General features: G+C 38.7%; 1 protein-coding gene across 4 annotated transcripts; it reads right to left on the bottom strand.

Annotated features, from left to right (window-relative positions):
* Positions 1-10,413: 10,413 nt before the first annotated feature.
* On the bottom strand, positions 10,414-15,331 carry LOC124221092 (uncharacterized). Of its 4 annotated transcripts, none has more exons than XR_006883727.2 (8): positions 15,215-15,331; positions 14,898-15,041; positions 13,748-14,375; positions 13,210-13,433; positions 12,723-12,864; positions 11,966-12,080; positions 10,860-11,351; positions 10,414-10,690 (listed from the first exon to the last, which is right to left on the bottom strand). XR_006883727.2 is itself a non-coding variant. In XM_046630752.2 (8 exons), exons 4-8 carry the CDS (start codon positions 13,354-13,356, stop codon positions 10,686-10,688), a joined length of 543 nt encoding a protein of 180 aa, XP_046486708.1. In that variant the 5' UTR covers positions 13,357-13,433; positions 13,748-14,375; positions 14,898-15,041; positions 15,215-15,331; the 3' UTR covers positions 10,414-10,685. The 4 variants fall into 4 exon arrangements, 2 of the variants coding, with proteins under 2 accessions (XP_046486708.1, XP_068993121.1); XM_046630752.2 differs by having other exon boundaries at positions 11,218-11,351; XR_006883728.2 differs by lacking the exon at positions 11,966-12,080.
* Positions 15,332-16,421: the final 1,090 nt, after the last annotated feature.

Below are 16,421 nucleotides of genomic sequence, written 5' to 3'. Positions count from 1 at the left end.
GTTAGTCACTTCCGGTACATCGCGACCTGCCTACCCTCGCCTGATTCCCTGTATCTTCGAACCACCCAACGGAATTTTCGAAATATAGAAAAAAAAAAAAAAAACAAAAAACGGAGAGACGGACACTCGCACTCACAATCATAAACAACCGATCCCATTGCATTCCCCTCTCTACCTGCCCGATTCAATACCTATATACGAGCTAACGATTGTCACACTCTTTCCAACACAATCATTCTTCTCCAATCGCCTCGTGGTTGTGTGTGTGACTTACTTGTTCGTCGTGTACCTGTAGGGAGGAATCCGTTCGTGTACCGCCACCCGCCAGCTACACTTACACCGAGTAGTTTTGCGATTGCTGGAGGGCTCGTGGTACACAAACGACAAGAAAATAAAACGGGTTAGACATCCTATATGATGCTCAACAGCATCTTTCTAAGCGAGCTAAATCTGCATTTGGTCAATTCGCGCTGGCTGATGTAAAACGGAAAGTAACTCGAGTAAAAGCATGCAATTGAACTGCGTTAACTTGTACCAGACTTTAGGAGTTAAATCGATTACAGAATCGTTGAGAAATAATCAAACCTCAGGTAAATCCACCGCTTAAACGACAATACCTCGAATAATTTCAAAAGTCAATCTAATTTTGGTTTTGCAATGTCGAGTAAGCGAGGGTTCCCTGTCGCGATGCTCATTCCACTTTAAGCAGCGGGCAACGGTTGTGACAATACTTGAACTACTTGAACATTGCTCGTTACGATTACAAGGAAATGATTCGATTGATAAATGAGCTCCGCTGCCTTAGCGAATGAGCCTATCCATGCAGCTAAGCGAATATTTTGTGTGACAATTGTTACCGCCACGCCACCTGACAAAGGGACACCAGGGAAGAAAACACCAAACCCAAACGCGTGCGACTCACGGACGTTACCGATTATTCCAGGGGTTACTCGGATGTCTCTGCTCGCAAAGCCATGCCGCAGTGTCCCCAGCAAATTCCAACAGCCTTCAAATGTGTCAACGTCACGTTTTTCCTTTTGCTCCATTCCTCGAGGCTTCTCGTACTTGAACTGAAAAGTCAATCGTATCATTTACTTAATTCGTATATCGAAGTTTGTTTAACAGGTATCGGCACAGTCAAAGCAAATTATTTATTTTACATTACTTCTTCGAATAGGGATATTGTTCGTGTTACATATTTGAACGTAATTCGATGCGTTTCTTTTGCTTGAAGAGTAACTCAAGGATAGATATTTAGCTTACCCGTCACAGGCCCCTTTGCACTTCGACGTGCGTTATTTTCGCATCGTCGTATTGGACACGTTCAGGATTGCATGCGTGCTCGTTGCGCTGAAGTGTAAGAGAATACGCATGTTGAATCACACGATCAATTCGGATTTTATGTAAGCACACGCTGCGCCGCTCCGTGTATCGAAAAAAATTGTAACGTCGAAAGAATGATCTGCAGAGTTTACAAATGAAAGACAGAAGGACGTGTAAGTACGCAGAATTGAAAATCAGATGTAGTTCAGAACGGAGTGACTAGATCATGAATAGACAGCTGGTAAGTAAAATTCGTAACGATGCCGTACCTATATTTCCCCATTAAGAATCAGTCGATGCAGCTGCGACGTTCGTTCTGTATGTTCGTCCGATGAAGGAACGCAATTCAGTACATTTATAACCATGACTGACGGTACAACTGCAGTTGAATTCCGTATGTTGGTGCGATATTTTGTAAGTATATTCAAACTGCATCATCAACGAGTACACCACATCGTGAAATTCACTACAAATTGAAACAAAAATATAATGATAAGGTGAGGGATGAATGATGTGCGATCGCTTTCCATCTCAGATAAACACTACATCGTAGTGTCAGGTTGGATTATTCATCGAGGCGTGAAAAGGTATGAAAAACTTGCTCGAGGTATCCGAACAGTTGTCTGATAATATTTTGTTTGCAACATCGACTGGCCGTGAAAATCCGTAGGAAAATCGGTATCGGTTGACCATGAAAAAATAGCCGGCAAGTAAGAATCATATCGAAGACGTACCTGCTTATCCTCGTGGAGAAGCGGTCTGTGCACCTTCGACGTTTGTTCCGTATGCTCGTCTGATGAAGGAATACAATTCAGTCCAGTTCGAACCATGACTGACGATATAACTGCAGGTCGTTTCTGTAAGTTGGAACAATGTTTCGTTAGTGTATTGAATCTCCAATATCAATGGATACCCTCATGTTGTAACGATGTAAAATTCACCCGGAATATAAACAAAACTAGAATGCTATATGTGCGGAATGAATGATGTGCGATCGGTTTCCATTTCAAATAAACACTAACATCGTAATTTCAGGTTGAATCATTCAACGAGGCGTGAAAAGATACGAAAAACTAGCTCGACGTATCCGAACAGTTGTCTGATAATTTTATTTTCACCGTAAGAATCCCGGTATCAGTAGACGATGAAAAGGTAGCCGGCAAGTAAGAATCATGTCGATGACGTACCTGTTTTTACTAATGGAGAAGCAGTCGGTGCAGCTGCGACGTTCGTTCTGTATGTTCGTCCGATGAAGGAACGCAATTCAGTACATTTATAACCATGACTGACGGTACAACTGCAGTTGAATTCCGTATGTTGGTGCGATATTTTGTAAGTATATTCAAACTGCATCATCAACGAGTACACCACATCGTGAAATTCACTACAAATTGAAACAAAAATATAATGATAAGGTGAGGGATGAATGATGTGCCATCGCTTTTCATCTCAGGTGAACACTATTATACATCGTAATTTCAGGTTGCATTATTCAACGAGGCGTGAAAAGGTACGGAAACATTAGCTCGAGGTATCGGAACAGTTGTCTGATAATACTATGTCTCTGCAACATCGACTGGCCATAAAAATCCGTATGAAAAACGGTATCGGTTGACCATGAAAATATAGCCAGCAAGAAAGAATCGCATCGATGACGTACCTGTTTATCCTCGTGGAGAGGCATTCGGTACACCTTCGACGTTTGTTCCGTATGCTCGTCTGATGAAGGAATACGATTCAGTCCAGTTCGAACCATGACTGACGATATAACTGCAGGTCGTTTCTGTAAGTTGGAACAATGTTTCGTTAGTGTATTGAATCTCCAATATCAATGGATACACCGCGTTGTAGAATACACCTCAAATATGAACAAAAATATAATGATATACGTGAGGAATCAATGATGTGCGATCGCTTTTCATTTCAGACAAACACTATATCGTAATTTCAGGTTGCATTATTCAACGAGGCGTGCAAAGGTACGGAAAAATCGGCTCGAGGTATCCGAACAGTTATCTGATAATGTTTTTTCTCTGCAACGTCGACTGGCCATAAAATTTTGTGAGGAAGAACGAAATTCGCAGACGATGAAAAGACAACTGGTCAGCAAGAATCATATCGATAACGTACCTGGTTCTTCCTAATGAAGAAGCAGTCGGTACAGCTGCAACGTTCGTTCTGTGTGCACCTCTGGTGATGGAACGCAATTTGTTTCATTTCTTACAATGCCTGACGGTACTACTGCAGTTGATTTCTGTAAGTTCGTATAATATTTTGTTAGTACATTCAATATCTATCATCAATGAGAACACTGCGCTGAACAATTCATCACAAATTCAAACAAAAACATTATAATATCGTGAGAAATGAATAACGTGCGATGGCGTTCTGATTCAGATAAACCTTGGTTCCACTTACAGCAATCACGTGAAAAGAAGTTTCTCAGTTTCCAAGCTGCTGCACTCATCTCGTAGCGGTTTCTCCAACGTTGGTTTCGGCATGAGCATGGATCACGTCAAAAGCAGTGAACTGTAATGAAAATGAATGGAAACATGTATGCAAACATTTAATGTGAGTCAATCGTATTTTCGTGTAGTACTTCTGAGTCGTAATATTCATTTCTTAGGTGGATAATTAATCGTTAAAAATCCGATCGTCTGCCCACCTGTCGTTTTTGTTTCGATAAAGTAGCCGTTCGTGTGCCTACGTCGTTTCTCAAGAAAACCAGATTGACCGAGCTGAAACAGAAAAATCTAACTGAAGAAAAGCTCAAAGAAAATATTCAATGCAATAGTTTTTGGCAGATTGTTTCGATTGCAAAAGAATATTCTTCTTTGGACAATCGATTATCGGACCAAGAACCATTGCAGCAAATATTTTCTTCAAATTAAGATTATTTCCGTTTTCGCGACCAGTGACATCAATGAAACCAGATCGATTCACCTGAAACAGAGAAATACACGTTGTATTGAAAAATTATTCACAAATTTACTGAAAACAAAACGTAATCCTCAAAAGAATGATTTTTACAAGGCTTCTTGCAAATTGCATTATTCGATACTAGAAAAGTGTCTGTGGAACGAATAAGCAATTTGCCGAAACTTGTTGAAACGTCTGTTTGCCAGTTTGTCTGATTCATAATTTTAGTATAAGTAGGAAACGATTAAAGTGACCTGAAAAAAAGTGTGAAATTATAGCTGAAACAGACAAAAAATGTTATTAGCGCAATAAGGGCGGGAAAAAAAAAAAAATAAATGATTTTACCCTCACATTATACAGGAGAAATAGAAAATTATCGACCGTATAAATGCTTTGCGTAATCATCATCGTCATTTCCACATTCAGGATTTTCATTCCCGTGGATCGGAAGATGCCGCGTTTGTTCTCAGAGTCATAAGGTGTGTCAAGTCAGCGCGCAAAAGGCAGCGATGTCTAACTTGCAAACGAGTTGAAAAAAAAAAATTAAATTTCACGTTAATAGCGTTCGCGAAATCGACGCGCAAAAAGGCGCGATCGATTGATTCGGAAGAAGGCACAACTTAGAGTAACTGGACTTGTCGCATAATCCTTTAGAAAGAAAATCCGCATCAGCGTCTTTACAATTCCGACACATTGCGATGCTGATTCTTTTTCTCAGATGCGAAATCAAGTCCGAGCAGGGGGTTGGGGGAGGATGAACAGCATGCATTGTCTGGCGTGGCGGTCGGCGGTCCTCTTCGACGCGACGTCTTCGAGCTCAGCATCTCTTCTCATCTAGCGCACCACGAAACGCGTGGATGATTCAGAGACGCGTTCAGCCCATTCAGGCGATTACAGAAAGTGGCATTCGGAGGAACCGGCAGCAAAGTCAAGACGTCGGGAGAACACGCGAATTTCAACATCATCAAAAGTTACCACGACTGAACAATAATTCTGCAATCGCCTGACGCTGTGGAATGTACAAAAGTTAGTCACTTCCGGTACATCGCGACCTGCCTACCCTCGCCTGATTCCCTGTATCTTCGAACCACCCAACGGAATTTTCGAAATATAGAAAAAAAAAAAAAAAACAAAAAACGGAGAGACGGACACTCGCACTCACAATCATAAACAACCGATCCCATTGCATTCCCCTCTCTACCTGCCCGATTCAATACCTATATACGAGCTAACGATTGTCACACTCTTTCCAACACAATCATTCTTCTCCAATCGCCTCGTGGTTGTGTGTGTGACTTACTTGTTCGTCGTGTACCTGTAGGGAGGAATCCGTTCGTGTACCGCCACCCGCCAGCTACACTTACACCGAGTAGTTTTGCGATTGCTGGAGGGCTCGTGGTACACAAACGACAAGAAAATAAAACGGGTTAGACATCCTATATGATGCTCAACAGCATCTTTCTAAGCGAGCTAAATCTGCATTTGGTCAATTCGCGCTGGCTGATGTAAAACGGAAAGTAACTCGAGTAAAAGCATGCAATTGAACTGCGTTAACTTGTACCAGACTTTAGGAGTTAAATCGATTACAGAATCGTTGAGAAATAATCAAACCTCAGGTAAATCCACCGCTTAAACGACAATACCTCGAATAATTTCAAAAGTCAATCTAATTTTGGTTTTGCAATGTCGAGTAAGCGAGGGTTCCCTGTCGCGATGCTCATTCCACTTTAAGCAGCGGGCAACGGTTGTGACAATACTTGAACTACTTGAACATTGCTCGTTACGATTACAAGGAAATGATTCGATTGATAAATGAGCTCCGCTGCCTTAGCGAATGAGCCTATCCATGCAGCTAAGCGAATATTTTGTGTGACAATTGTTACCGCCACGCCACCTGACAAAGGGACACCAGGGAAGAAAACACCAAACCCAAACGCGTGCGACTCACGGACGTTACCGATTATTCCAGGGGTTACTCGGATGTCTCTGCTCGCAAAGCCATGCCGCAGTGTCCCCAGCAAATTCCAACAGCCTTCAAATGTGTCAACGTCACGTTTTTCCTTTTGCTCCATTCCTCGAGGCTTCTCGTACTTGAACTGAAAAGTCAATCGTATCATTTACTTAATTCGTATATCGAAGTTTGTTTAACAGGTATCGGCACAGTCAAAGCAAATTATTTATTTTACATTACTTCTTCGAATAGGGATATTGTTCGTGTTACATATTTGAACGTAATTCGATGCGTTTCTTTTGCTTGAAGAGTAACTCAAGGATAGATATTTAGCTTACCCGTCACAGGCCCCTTTGCACTTCGACGTGCGTTATTTTCGCATCGTCGTATTGGACACGTTCAGGATTGCATGCGTGCTCGTTGCGCTGAAGTGTAAGAGAATACGCATGTTGAATCACACGATCAATTCGGATTTTATGTAAGCACACGCTGCGCCGCTCCGTGTATCGAAAAAAATTGTAACGTCGAAAGAATGATCTGCAGAGTTTACAAATGAAAGACAGAAGGACGTGTAAGTACGCAGAATTGAAAATCAGATGTAGTTCAGAACGGAGTGACTAGATCATGAATAGACAGCTGGTAAGTAAAATTCGTAACGATGCCGTACCTATATTTCCCCATTAAGAATCAGTCGATGCAGCTGCGACGTTCGTTCTGTATGTTCGTCCGATGAAGGAACGCAATTCAGTACATTTATAACCATGACTGACGGTACAACTGCAGTTGAATTCCGTATGTTGGTGCGATATTTTGTAAGTATATTCAAACTGCATCATCAACGAGTACACCACATCGTGAAATTCACTACAAATTGAAACAAAAATATAATGATAAGGTGAGGGATGAATGATGTGCGATCGCTTTCCATCTCAGATAAACACTACATCGTAGTGTCAGGTTGGATTATTCATCGAGGCGTGAAAAGGTATGAAAAACTTGCTCGAGGTATCCGAACAGTTGTCTGATAATATTTTGTTTGCAACATCGACTGGCCGTGAAAATCCGTAGGAAAATCGGTATCGGTTGACCATGAAAAAATAGCCGGCAAGTAAGAATCATATCGAAGACGTACCTGCTTATCCTCGTGGAGAAGCATTCGGTACACCTTCGACGTTTGTTCCGTATGCTCGTCTGATGAAGGAATACGATTCAGTCCAGTTCGAACCATGACTGACGATATAACTGCAGGTCGTTTCTGTAAGTTGGAACAATGTTTCGTTAGTGTATTGAATCTCCAATATCAATGGATACACCGCGTTGTAGAATACACCTCAAATATGAACAAAAATATAATGATATACGTGAGGAATCAATGATGTGCGATCGCTTTTCATTTCAGACAAACACTATATCGTAATTTCAGGTTGCATTATTCAACGAGGCGTGCAAAGGTACGGAAAAATCGGCTCGAAGCATCCAAACAGTTGTCTGATAAATTTTCTTTCTCCACCACAGTACACGCTGTAAAACAATGGATCGCTAATCGAATGGCCATAAAATTTCGAATGAAAACTGAACCTAATGCCAAATTCGAAGAAAATCTCGCAGCCTACAACACAATTCTACTTCCAAATTACATACCGATAAACTCATGCCATCATCAATGAATACAGGCGTCAAAATTGTCGGACTCGACGATAAACGCTATTCGTAACAACAGACGCCAAAACTCTCTTTTACTCACGTACGCAAATTACAACGAATAATTACTATATTCATAATATCGTAATTGATAATTCGCCACTCGATTACTTCGTAGATCGTAGCAATTCTCTTTATGGAAGCAAATGTTGGATTGAAACTCACTCAACTGCGACTGCGAATAGAAGTCTCAGAAAATTCGAAGCTCGCGTAGCAACTGTCTGTTCCGAGAATTTGGTGACGGTTGACGCTGAAGATTCGAGAAGTAGAAATATTTGAATATTGGACCAATCGGAGAGTTGCCCTCTCCCGCCCGATTCTGATTGGCGGAAATTGAACCCTGCCGTGATGTAGTGCACTGTGTTTTTTTTTCTCGACTTGCCGCTCAAATCGGGAGCAGCCATATTGAGAAAAAATGAGAATGACGCTTTTTACATTTCTCTTGATGTAGCCGAATGATGGATTAAACGACAAATCAGACGAGACGATTTGTTGCAAGCTAAATCCGAACGATAAATTGAGTTGTCGTTAATTATATCGATCAAACTGTCAACTAGAAAATTATCACTGTATTTTGCTATTTGTCGACTGATGTCTGATAACTATCCTTCACGACAGTACACGATGTAAAACAATGGATCGCGAATCGGCTCACCATAAAAATCTTCAATAAAACCGAACCTATGGCGTAATCCGAAGAAGGTTCTCACAACCTATACCACAACTCTGCTCTTGAACAATATTTCAATAAACTTACCATCACAGATGAACACAGACGTTAAAATTGTCCGACTCGATAATAAATGCAATTCGTAACAACTGACACCAAAACTTTTTTTCATTTACATACGCGAATTACAACGAATATTTACCATAGTTATATCGTCATTCGTAATTCGTCACTAGATTACGTCGTAGATCGTAGCAATTCTCTTCATGGAAGCAAATGTTGCATTGAAACTCACTCAACTGCGACTGCGAATAGAAGTCTCAAAAAGTTCGAAGCTCGCGTAGCAACTGTCTGTTCCGAGAATTCGGTGACGATTGACGCTGACGAATCGAGAAGTACAAATATTTGAATATCGGACCAATCGGAGAGCTGCCTTCTCCCGGCGGTTTCTGATTGGAGGAAATTGAACCCAGCCCTGATGCTGCTGTGCAATATTTTTTTTCTCGACTTGCCGCTCAAATTGGGAGCAGCCATATTGAGAAAAAATGAGAATGACGCTTTTTATATTTTTCTTGCACATATCAGAATGATGAATTAAACGACACATAACACGAGACGATTTGGTGCCAGCTAAATCCGAACGATAAATTGAACTGTCATTAATTAGGTCGAAAAACTCTGTCAACTAGAAAATTATCACTTTATTTTGCTATTTTCCGACTACCTATCAAACCAACATTATATACATCTTGCAAACAATGCTAACAATCACGGCCAACTCCAAACGAAATAGGTTCGTAGTTAAATCAGACGGATAAGTATATTACGTGAGGTTGATCGAAATGAGTCTCGTTAATAAATGGTTCATTCTGTGCAATATCTAGGCCATTAAACGACCATTTAGAACTGTCACGACAGCTAATCAGGCCTGTTTCACCCCGCGAAAAGTAGCAGTCAGAACCTGGTTTTCATCGCGATTCGAATCTTTCATCAGGTCTGATACGATCACACAAATAGAACCAAACGTACCTTGTAGCAGTGATGGACTCTCTCCTCAATGCCGATCTTTCCATTTACCGGACTCCGTTATCTTCGGGGTTCGCTGCACGATTAACCATCGAACGCGATCCGCGGATTGAATTTAGGGGTAGAGCCTGGTCAGTGCGAATGAGAAGGCCGGCGACTGCAATCCTCTCCCCTCCATGGCATACTTTTTTTTGCACTTCTTGGAAGCTGATCACGCCAGCCAACTAACAAAAGTGCTGGGGTAGCGTCACTTGTTACATCTCCCGCCTAACAATTGCGCAATACGTGACGGGCGCCAGCAGCGCCCCACACTTACCAACTTGATCGGTTACGATGTTGACAGATTCGTTTTTTTTGTACACTATAGTGTACAACTTTGATTTTCGTTTTTTACGGTTTTTCCGAGATATACAGTATATTAAATATTTGTCAAGGATATGAAATAGGAGTAAAATTTCCTGACAAATCGATTACCGTTATTTTTTTTTGTAGAATTATTCTTACATTGTAAGAAATACGCAAAATTTGAAGAAAAAATTCAATTCCTGAAACATACCCGAAACATCTTAAAATCGTCGAATAAGTATTTTTTCACTCAAATAAAGGCACTCTGAGTCAATATATTTATTTTAAAGTGAACGGGTTTAAATCCGATACGCTAGGAAACTTCTGAGAAATGTAAAGAAGCCTTTCTTGTAGATTAACAAAGAAATTGATTATGATTTTTGCAATTAGAAAGAAAAAAAAAGGATAGGGAAGATTTTAAGACAACGGAAAGAAATACAGTTATAAAATGGATATAAAGTTAACATGTTATTTTGGCATTAAATAAATTGATAAGTACCTCTAATTTACTATACAACATCAAAAAATGATTGGTACATTTTTTTCCAGATAACTAATGACAAATAATAATAAAAAGATATAATTAAGAATTCCTTCAACTATTCAGGCGGTATAGCGAGTCGACATAGGTGAAAGGAACCAGTAAATCTTTGTGACAGTAATGAAGATCAAAGTTGAGAACGTGATTTTTGCCACCACCGCTGCATCTAATGACATCAAACTGGAAACTCGGGCGACTCAATTCAACCTTTAAACTGTGAAAAAGGACAGTATTAGTTCATAAATATACCACATATTATTCAAGCCCATAACTTTAACATTGATAATTGGCCTTGTCCCGTCAAATAAATGAATAAATTTAAAAAAATGTATCAAACAGAGTATTTGAATTGTATCAAATGTCCAAAAAATTGCTGTCATCACCTCTGTAAAATCGATTTCAATTCATCACAAGCATCATCAGCCAATCCTTTATATTGGCACACAAACAATACCAGTTCACAAGATCATATTAACTTTTCAATGAAGGGTGTCAAGTTCGGTGACTTTCTTGATCTGCCCAAACTTTTGAGACAAACTCTTTTGAGCTTCAGATTTTTAGCGAGAGTTTCGAATAAACGAGGTATTTGGCAGAAGTTGCTCTGTTCAATCGAGAAGTCTTTCAAGTTGTGGCAAACTGTCAGCATTTGCATCAACTCTTTTGTGTAACAGCACGTTGATTGTGGCCCTAAATCCTTAATTATATTATATTATAATATCCTTAATTTCTCCAAATTTTTACACTGTGCGGCTATTTCCACGAGGAATTGACCATCTTTGATCGGGATTTTCACCAGGTGCAAACTTGTAAGGTGTCTCCAACCTGCGATCATGCGAAGCGCGGCCAGATCCCACAATTGTGCGTCCTCCAGTATTCTGAAATTATAACATATATTAGTGAAAGCTATCTAAATTACGATGTAGACTAAAATCAAAATGATAATAAAAGTGAGAATTGTTGAGTGCACACGATGAATGAGCCATGTTCGCCATTTGCAAGATCAGAATCGGCAATTTTTTGCCACATGTATAAATGACTTTCGCGAGCCGCCTTCTTATCATCTAGAACTTTGATGAAAGTTAAATCATACTTCATCTCTAATAGTTCTAATTTCGTTTGGCACAAGACAGAATGTATACTGATATCAGCCATTGCCCAAAATGATCGTGGAGTTCAAATGATGTAGATTTCACACTAATGTTTTATTAATCCATTCTAATCCAAGATCTCAAAACAGTGATTCCCTTATAAATTTGAGCGAAGTTTAAAATGATCCAACGTTATTATTGGAATAAGTTTTGTAGTACATTTTCAAAAAATACCTTTTCACCCTTTGATATTTAGTCCACGAATTCAACTAACGCTTGTGTATAGCATAAAAATGCGAATATCGAAAACGTCAAAATTCACGAGTGTCAAGAAGTGTTATTCATAGTAACATTGGCTGCTGCTATTACTTTAAATTATCTGTTTAGTTAACATTAATTACCCAGCATTTATCGTCAATGCTTTCACATTCGGAATATTTTGCACTATTGCATGGAAACATGAAGTTTCTGGTTCTAAATCCTCGTCCTCAGAATCTTTATATTTTTGCTTCATACCTGTTATCATCAATTTTGATAAGCACCCCAAAGTCGACCATGATGGCATGAAAATAAATTATAAGAAAAGAAGAATATTATTTCTCTAAGTCAAGTTTTCAAGTATCATAGCACTGGCTAAAGTTAACAATGGTATGGTCACAATACTCAGAGCTTTTCAGACCATTTAACCCTTTCAGTCACAGAAACCACTATCAGTGGCACGCGTTTTTTCCTTTGTTGTATAATTTTTTTATATTTCATTCCAATATATTCTGACAAACTGAATCACGTGACTGAAAGAGTCAAGTGAAAGTCAAGCCTATGCAGAAAAGTATAAAAAAATGGATGCGAATACTAGTGAAATTCATTATTTAAGTCACTGTAAAAGAATCAGGAGATAAATTTCAGAGGTCAGTAAGTGAAGTATCTTTGAATCTTTATCTTTACGTTGATAGATCGAACGTGATTCAATCTTTCAATTCATCTCAACTAGTTGAGAAGGAGCATTTTCAATTTGACAAATTACCAGGCTCCTGTAATTGAAGTGTATCATCAATGCAGTATTTTCGAATATAACAAAGAGTACTTAAAATTCAGTTTGAAAAAAGCCATGTAAATATTTAAATATAATTATTCGCACAATGGAAGCGAGCTACTTACGATTGCTTATTATTATGTTGGACAAAACAAGTTCCGTCAAACTTGTAAACATTAATAATATCAAATGCAGCTGGGAATTCTGCTCTATGCTCTGGTTCACGTTCATGTAATAAATTGGTTGGCTTGGATTTTCAAGCAAGAGCTGTAATGTTTAGAAGGTTTCAATTACCAAATCATAGTACGAAAAAAATAAAGTGATTCAAGAGATGATAGGTGAAAATAATTATTTTTCTTGTCAATGCAAGTAAAAATAATATCTGTTACAACCAAAATAGCGGAGATTTGATTTTGATCGAAAAAAATTACTCAAAATGCGAATAATAAATATTTTTGTGCTGTTTGATTAGAGTTTTTCACGCAATAGATTGGATTACACAAATTTTACTGGACATCTCTATCAGTCATCATTAAGCCTTTGACTCGTTTGCACTTGTTGCAAATAATTAACAAGGTTTATTTTCAACGAGTCTGAAACTTATAACTTTACCTTTACATGCTGAATTCTTGGCATGAACTGATCTGGACCGTTATTTTTAGACAGAAAGCAGTTCCTGTTCAAGATTGTATGTTTGGAAATCCTCATCAATTCCTCCAGTATGGTTTCAAAACTTATGCACTTTTCAACTTTCGACATCGTTCACAGACTTTCCCAAGTAGAAGCAGTGTGAATAATGTTTTCGCTTAGGTACTTAGAAATTTTAATGTGATTTTCTGTGAAAAACGAAAAGTCATTCAATAGAATCGGATCATGAGTATGTGAGTATGTGTTGGCCTATTTGCCAAATTGGTAGATCACATATCAAAAACAAGTTTGTACTTTACAATAAATTTAATTATGAATGTGTAATATTCGAATAATCTTGGATCAATCCTGAACCCCTCTCCTTTGAAATTTCGATTGAATTGATTGTACTTTTCCTGCAGTTCGGAGAACTGAACTATGGCTGGTAGGTATTGCCGAGATTTCAAGTGAGTTTTCAAGATAGCTCTTGTCGTGCATCAAGTACAGTAATTTGGATACGTACCGTAGTGAAAGTAACGTGTTTTTCTGACATCACCTTTACTAAGATTGATCCATCGTTCAGGGTTTGGCAACATATCTAAGATGATTTGTTCGAGAAAGTTCGTATCACATCCAAGACATGCTATTAATCGGAGTTTGTGCATGATTTTTGGTATTCTTAGCCAAATATATCGACGTTCAGGTTCTGAAACAAAGCATATCTGCACCAAACGGAGTTCTTCCAAATGAATTATTCCGTCGAACGACCTGATGATGTGCCATTTGTCATTTACATTGCACAATCTTATGGACAAGCGGGTAAGTCTTCATAATGATTCTACCAATATTACGTGATACAGTATTTCGTTTTTACATTCAGTCAGCCAAATGATAGATAATTTTTTCAGCCTCTCTAAAGAGAAAACAACAGATTTAAAAATTGCTCGAAATCTTCAAATTAAACAGTTGACACGTCGAGTTCGATGAGATTTTTTGCCTCGGAGATACTCTTAAATATCTCCTCTGGCTCTGGGCAGTACATGCCAGCAAAATTCAAGCGCCGTATATGTTAACATATCTGTTTATTGAAGACATATGAGTGCACATCTGATACTGTTGTGAGGTATCCATCTTTGGAGAAGTCTAAATTCCTAAAAATAAAAAGAACTCGCATTCACACAAAACTCATACCTTCTTATCATGTAATATTTACACATTTACATCTTAGAGATTAAACACATTAAACGTATGTATGTCCAAATATCGAAATCCATGAATCTCAAATGTGTAAAAGGCCTCGACAGCCCCATTCTACACATAATTCTGGACAAAAACATTCCAATACATTTTCATTTGACACAGAAATAAAGAAATTGCACAGAAAATCATGATAGTAAATTCGTAGGAATCATGCCATTTCTTAATCTCTGTGTCAAATGAAAATGTAATGAAGTGTTTGTGTTCAGAATTGCGTATAGAATGGAGCTGTTTGTTAACCCTTTTTGCGCGTTTGAGATACGTGGGCTTTAATATTTTGAGGTATGTACCTCACGTTGAAATCGACCATAGCATCCCCTTAGAGTGATGAGGGCCGATTCAGGTATGCAAATAAATGTACAACTAATGTAAGAAAAAATATTCTGTAGCAAAAATTGCATGCACATTTTACTCACGTCAATGCCCATTCGTCATTCAACAAAAGTGTATGAAATCTCCTGCAAAAATATGCCAGAGGCAACCTCTCTCCGATATTTAAGCTTGAAATAATTTTCATTAAAATTTCGTCTGGAAGATATAAAATGTTCCAAACTTCCGTCCTGAAATAAAGAACCAAAATAATCATTTCATCAGTCGATCAAAAACCTACGCCTAATAGTCACATATTACGACGTTGAAACCAATTTCATCCACTAATTTTCTAAGATCAATTCTCACACATAAACCTTCGCGATTGCATTGAATCATTAATCGGCTCTCTTCACGCACATACCTGCAACTCATTTTCACGTCTAAAGTCCGTTTTGGACCGCGTCTAACATTAAAAACAATAATTTCACTCGAGCACGCTACACATACTCGTCTCGTCACAGGCAGTTATTATTGCGAAAACAAAACAGAATACCTGCTGAGCTCTGTCTCGCCAATTTCAGACTGGTCACTTTGAAAAGAGCCGGTAGACGCTTGTTTTGATCCTTGGCAACCAATGACAAGACGCTATTTCGACATAAGCTTTACCGCGAAACGTAGCATTCCAATATTTTAACCTCAGGTCTCCTTTGACTGGTTGCACTGTTTTACAGGCAACTGATCACATGTTTATGGGTTTGTAAGCATCCGCGTTATAATTTTGAAGTGAAACTTCTTTAGGTAACTATAGAATGTTATGAAATGCTGTGTTTTGAAACCCCCAACATACACCTATCATCGGTCTCTTTCCTTTGAGCGGATCTTGGTACCCCCACTCTTTTGTGCCCTAACACAAAAACTTATTACAAATTGCATTTTTAATATTTCAAATAAAAACTGAAAATCGCTAATTTTCCCTATCCTTATTTGTGTCATTCTTCTCTTCTCTTTCTCATTCTCTCAGCCTCATTGTTTAAATATAAGCTAATCAAAGAACCATTTTTTTTTTTTTTGTAACTCACGGTAAATCACTCAGATAGATTTCAGAAGTTTCACTTCTGTTGCGTGTGATTACCACACGCATGTTTTTTTATCTGTTAAATAAATTATAAAGATTTTCACGTTACTTGTTCACTTTCAACAACTGCAGTAGCCATTCGCTATGATAAATACGCGCTTGATTACCGACTGCTGCCGGACGGTAAATGCGGATCGGTTACCGACATGCCTCACCATCATCAAGAATACGAAAGTGCTACTCCCTTTGGGACGTAGTCGTAGTTTCAGCTGAAGGATCAGCATCAGCGGTACCTCTTCTGAGTTGCCGTACTTTATAATTATAAATAAATATGGCGACAGACTGTTGAATTGTTGTAACGCGGTCGAATGGACAGTGATTTACCGAGGTTAATAAACGGGTAAAAACCTACTCATCTCTGCTATCAGCTATTTTAGGCATTTCAGAATACGATATTCGCCTGGTGACATTTTGTTCGATTACACGGGCCAAATTTTGATAACCGATATTTGGGATTTAGTTTCTTTACAACACATATTCTAATCTAATAATT

Source organism: Neodiprion pinetum, chromosome 6, assembly GCF_021155775.2.
Source record: "Neodiprion pinetum isolate iyNeoPine1 chromosome 6, iyNeoPine1.2, whole genome shotgun sequence".
NCBI lineage: Eukaryota > Metazoa > Arthropoda > Insecta > Hymenoptera > Diprionidae > Neodiprion > Neodiprion pinetum.
Note: the sequence above shows the minus strand (reverse complement) of the source record. Positions and strands in the feature narration are given on the sequence as shown.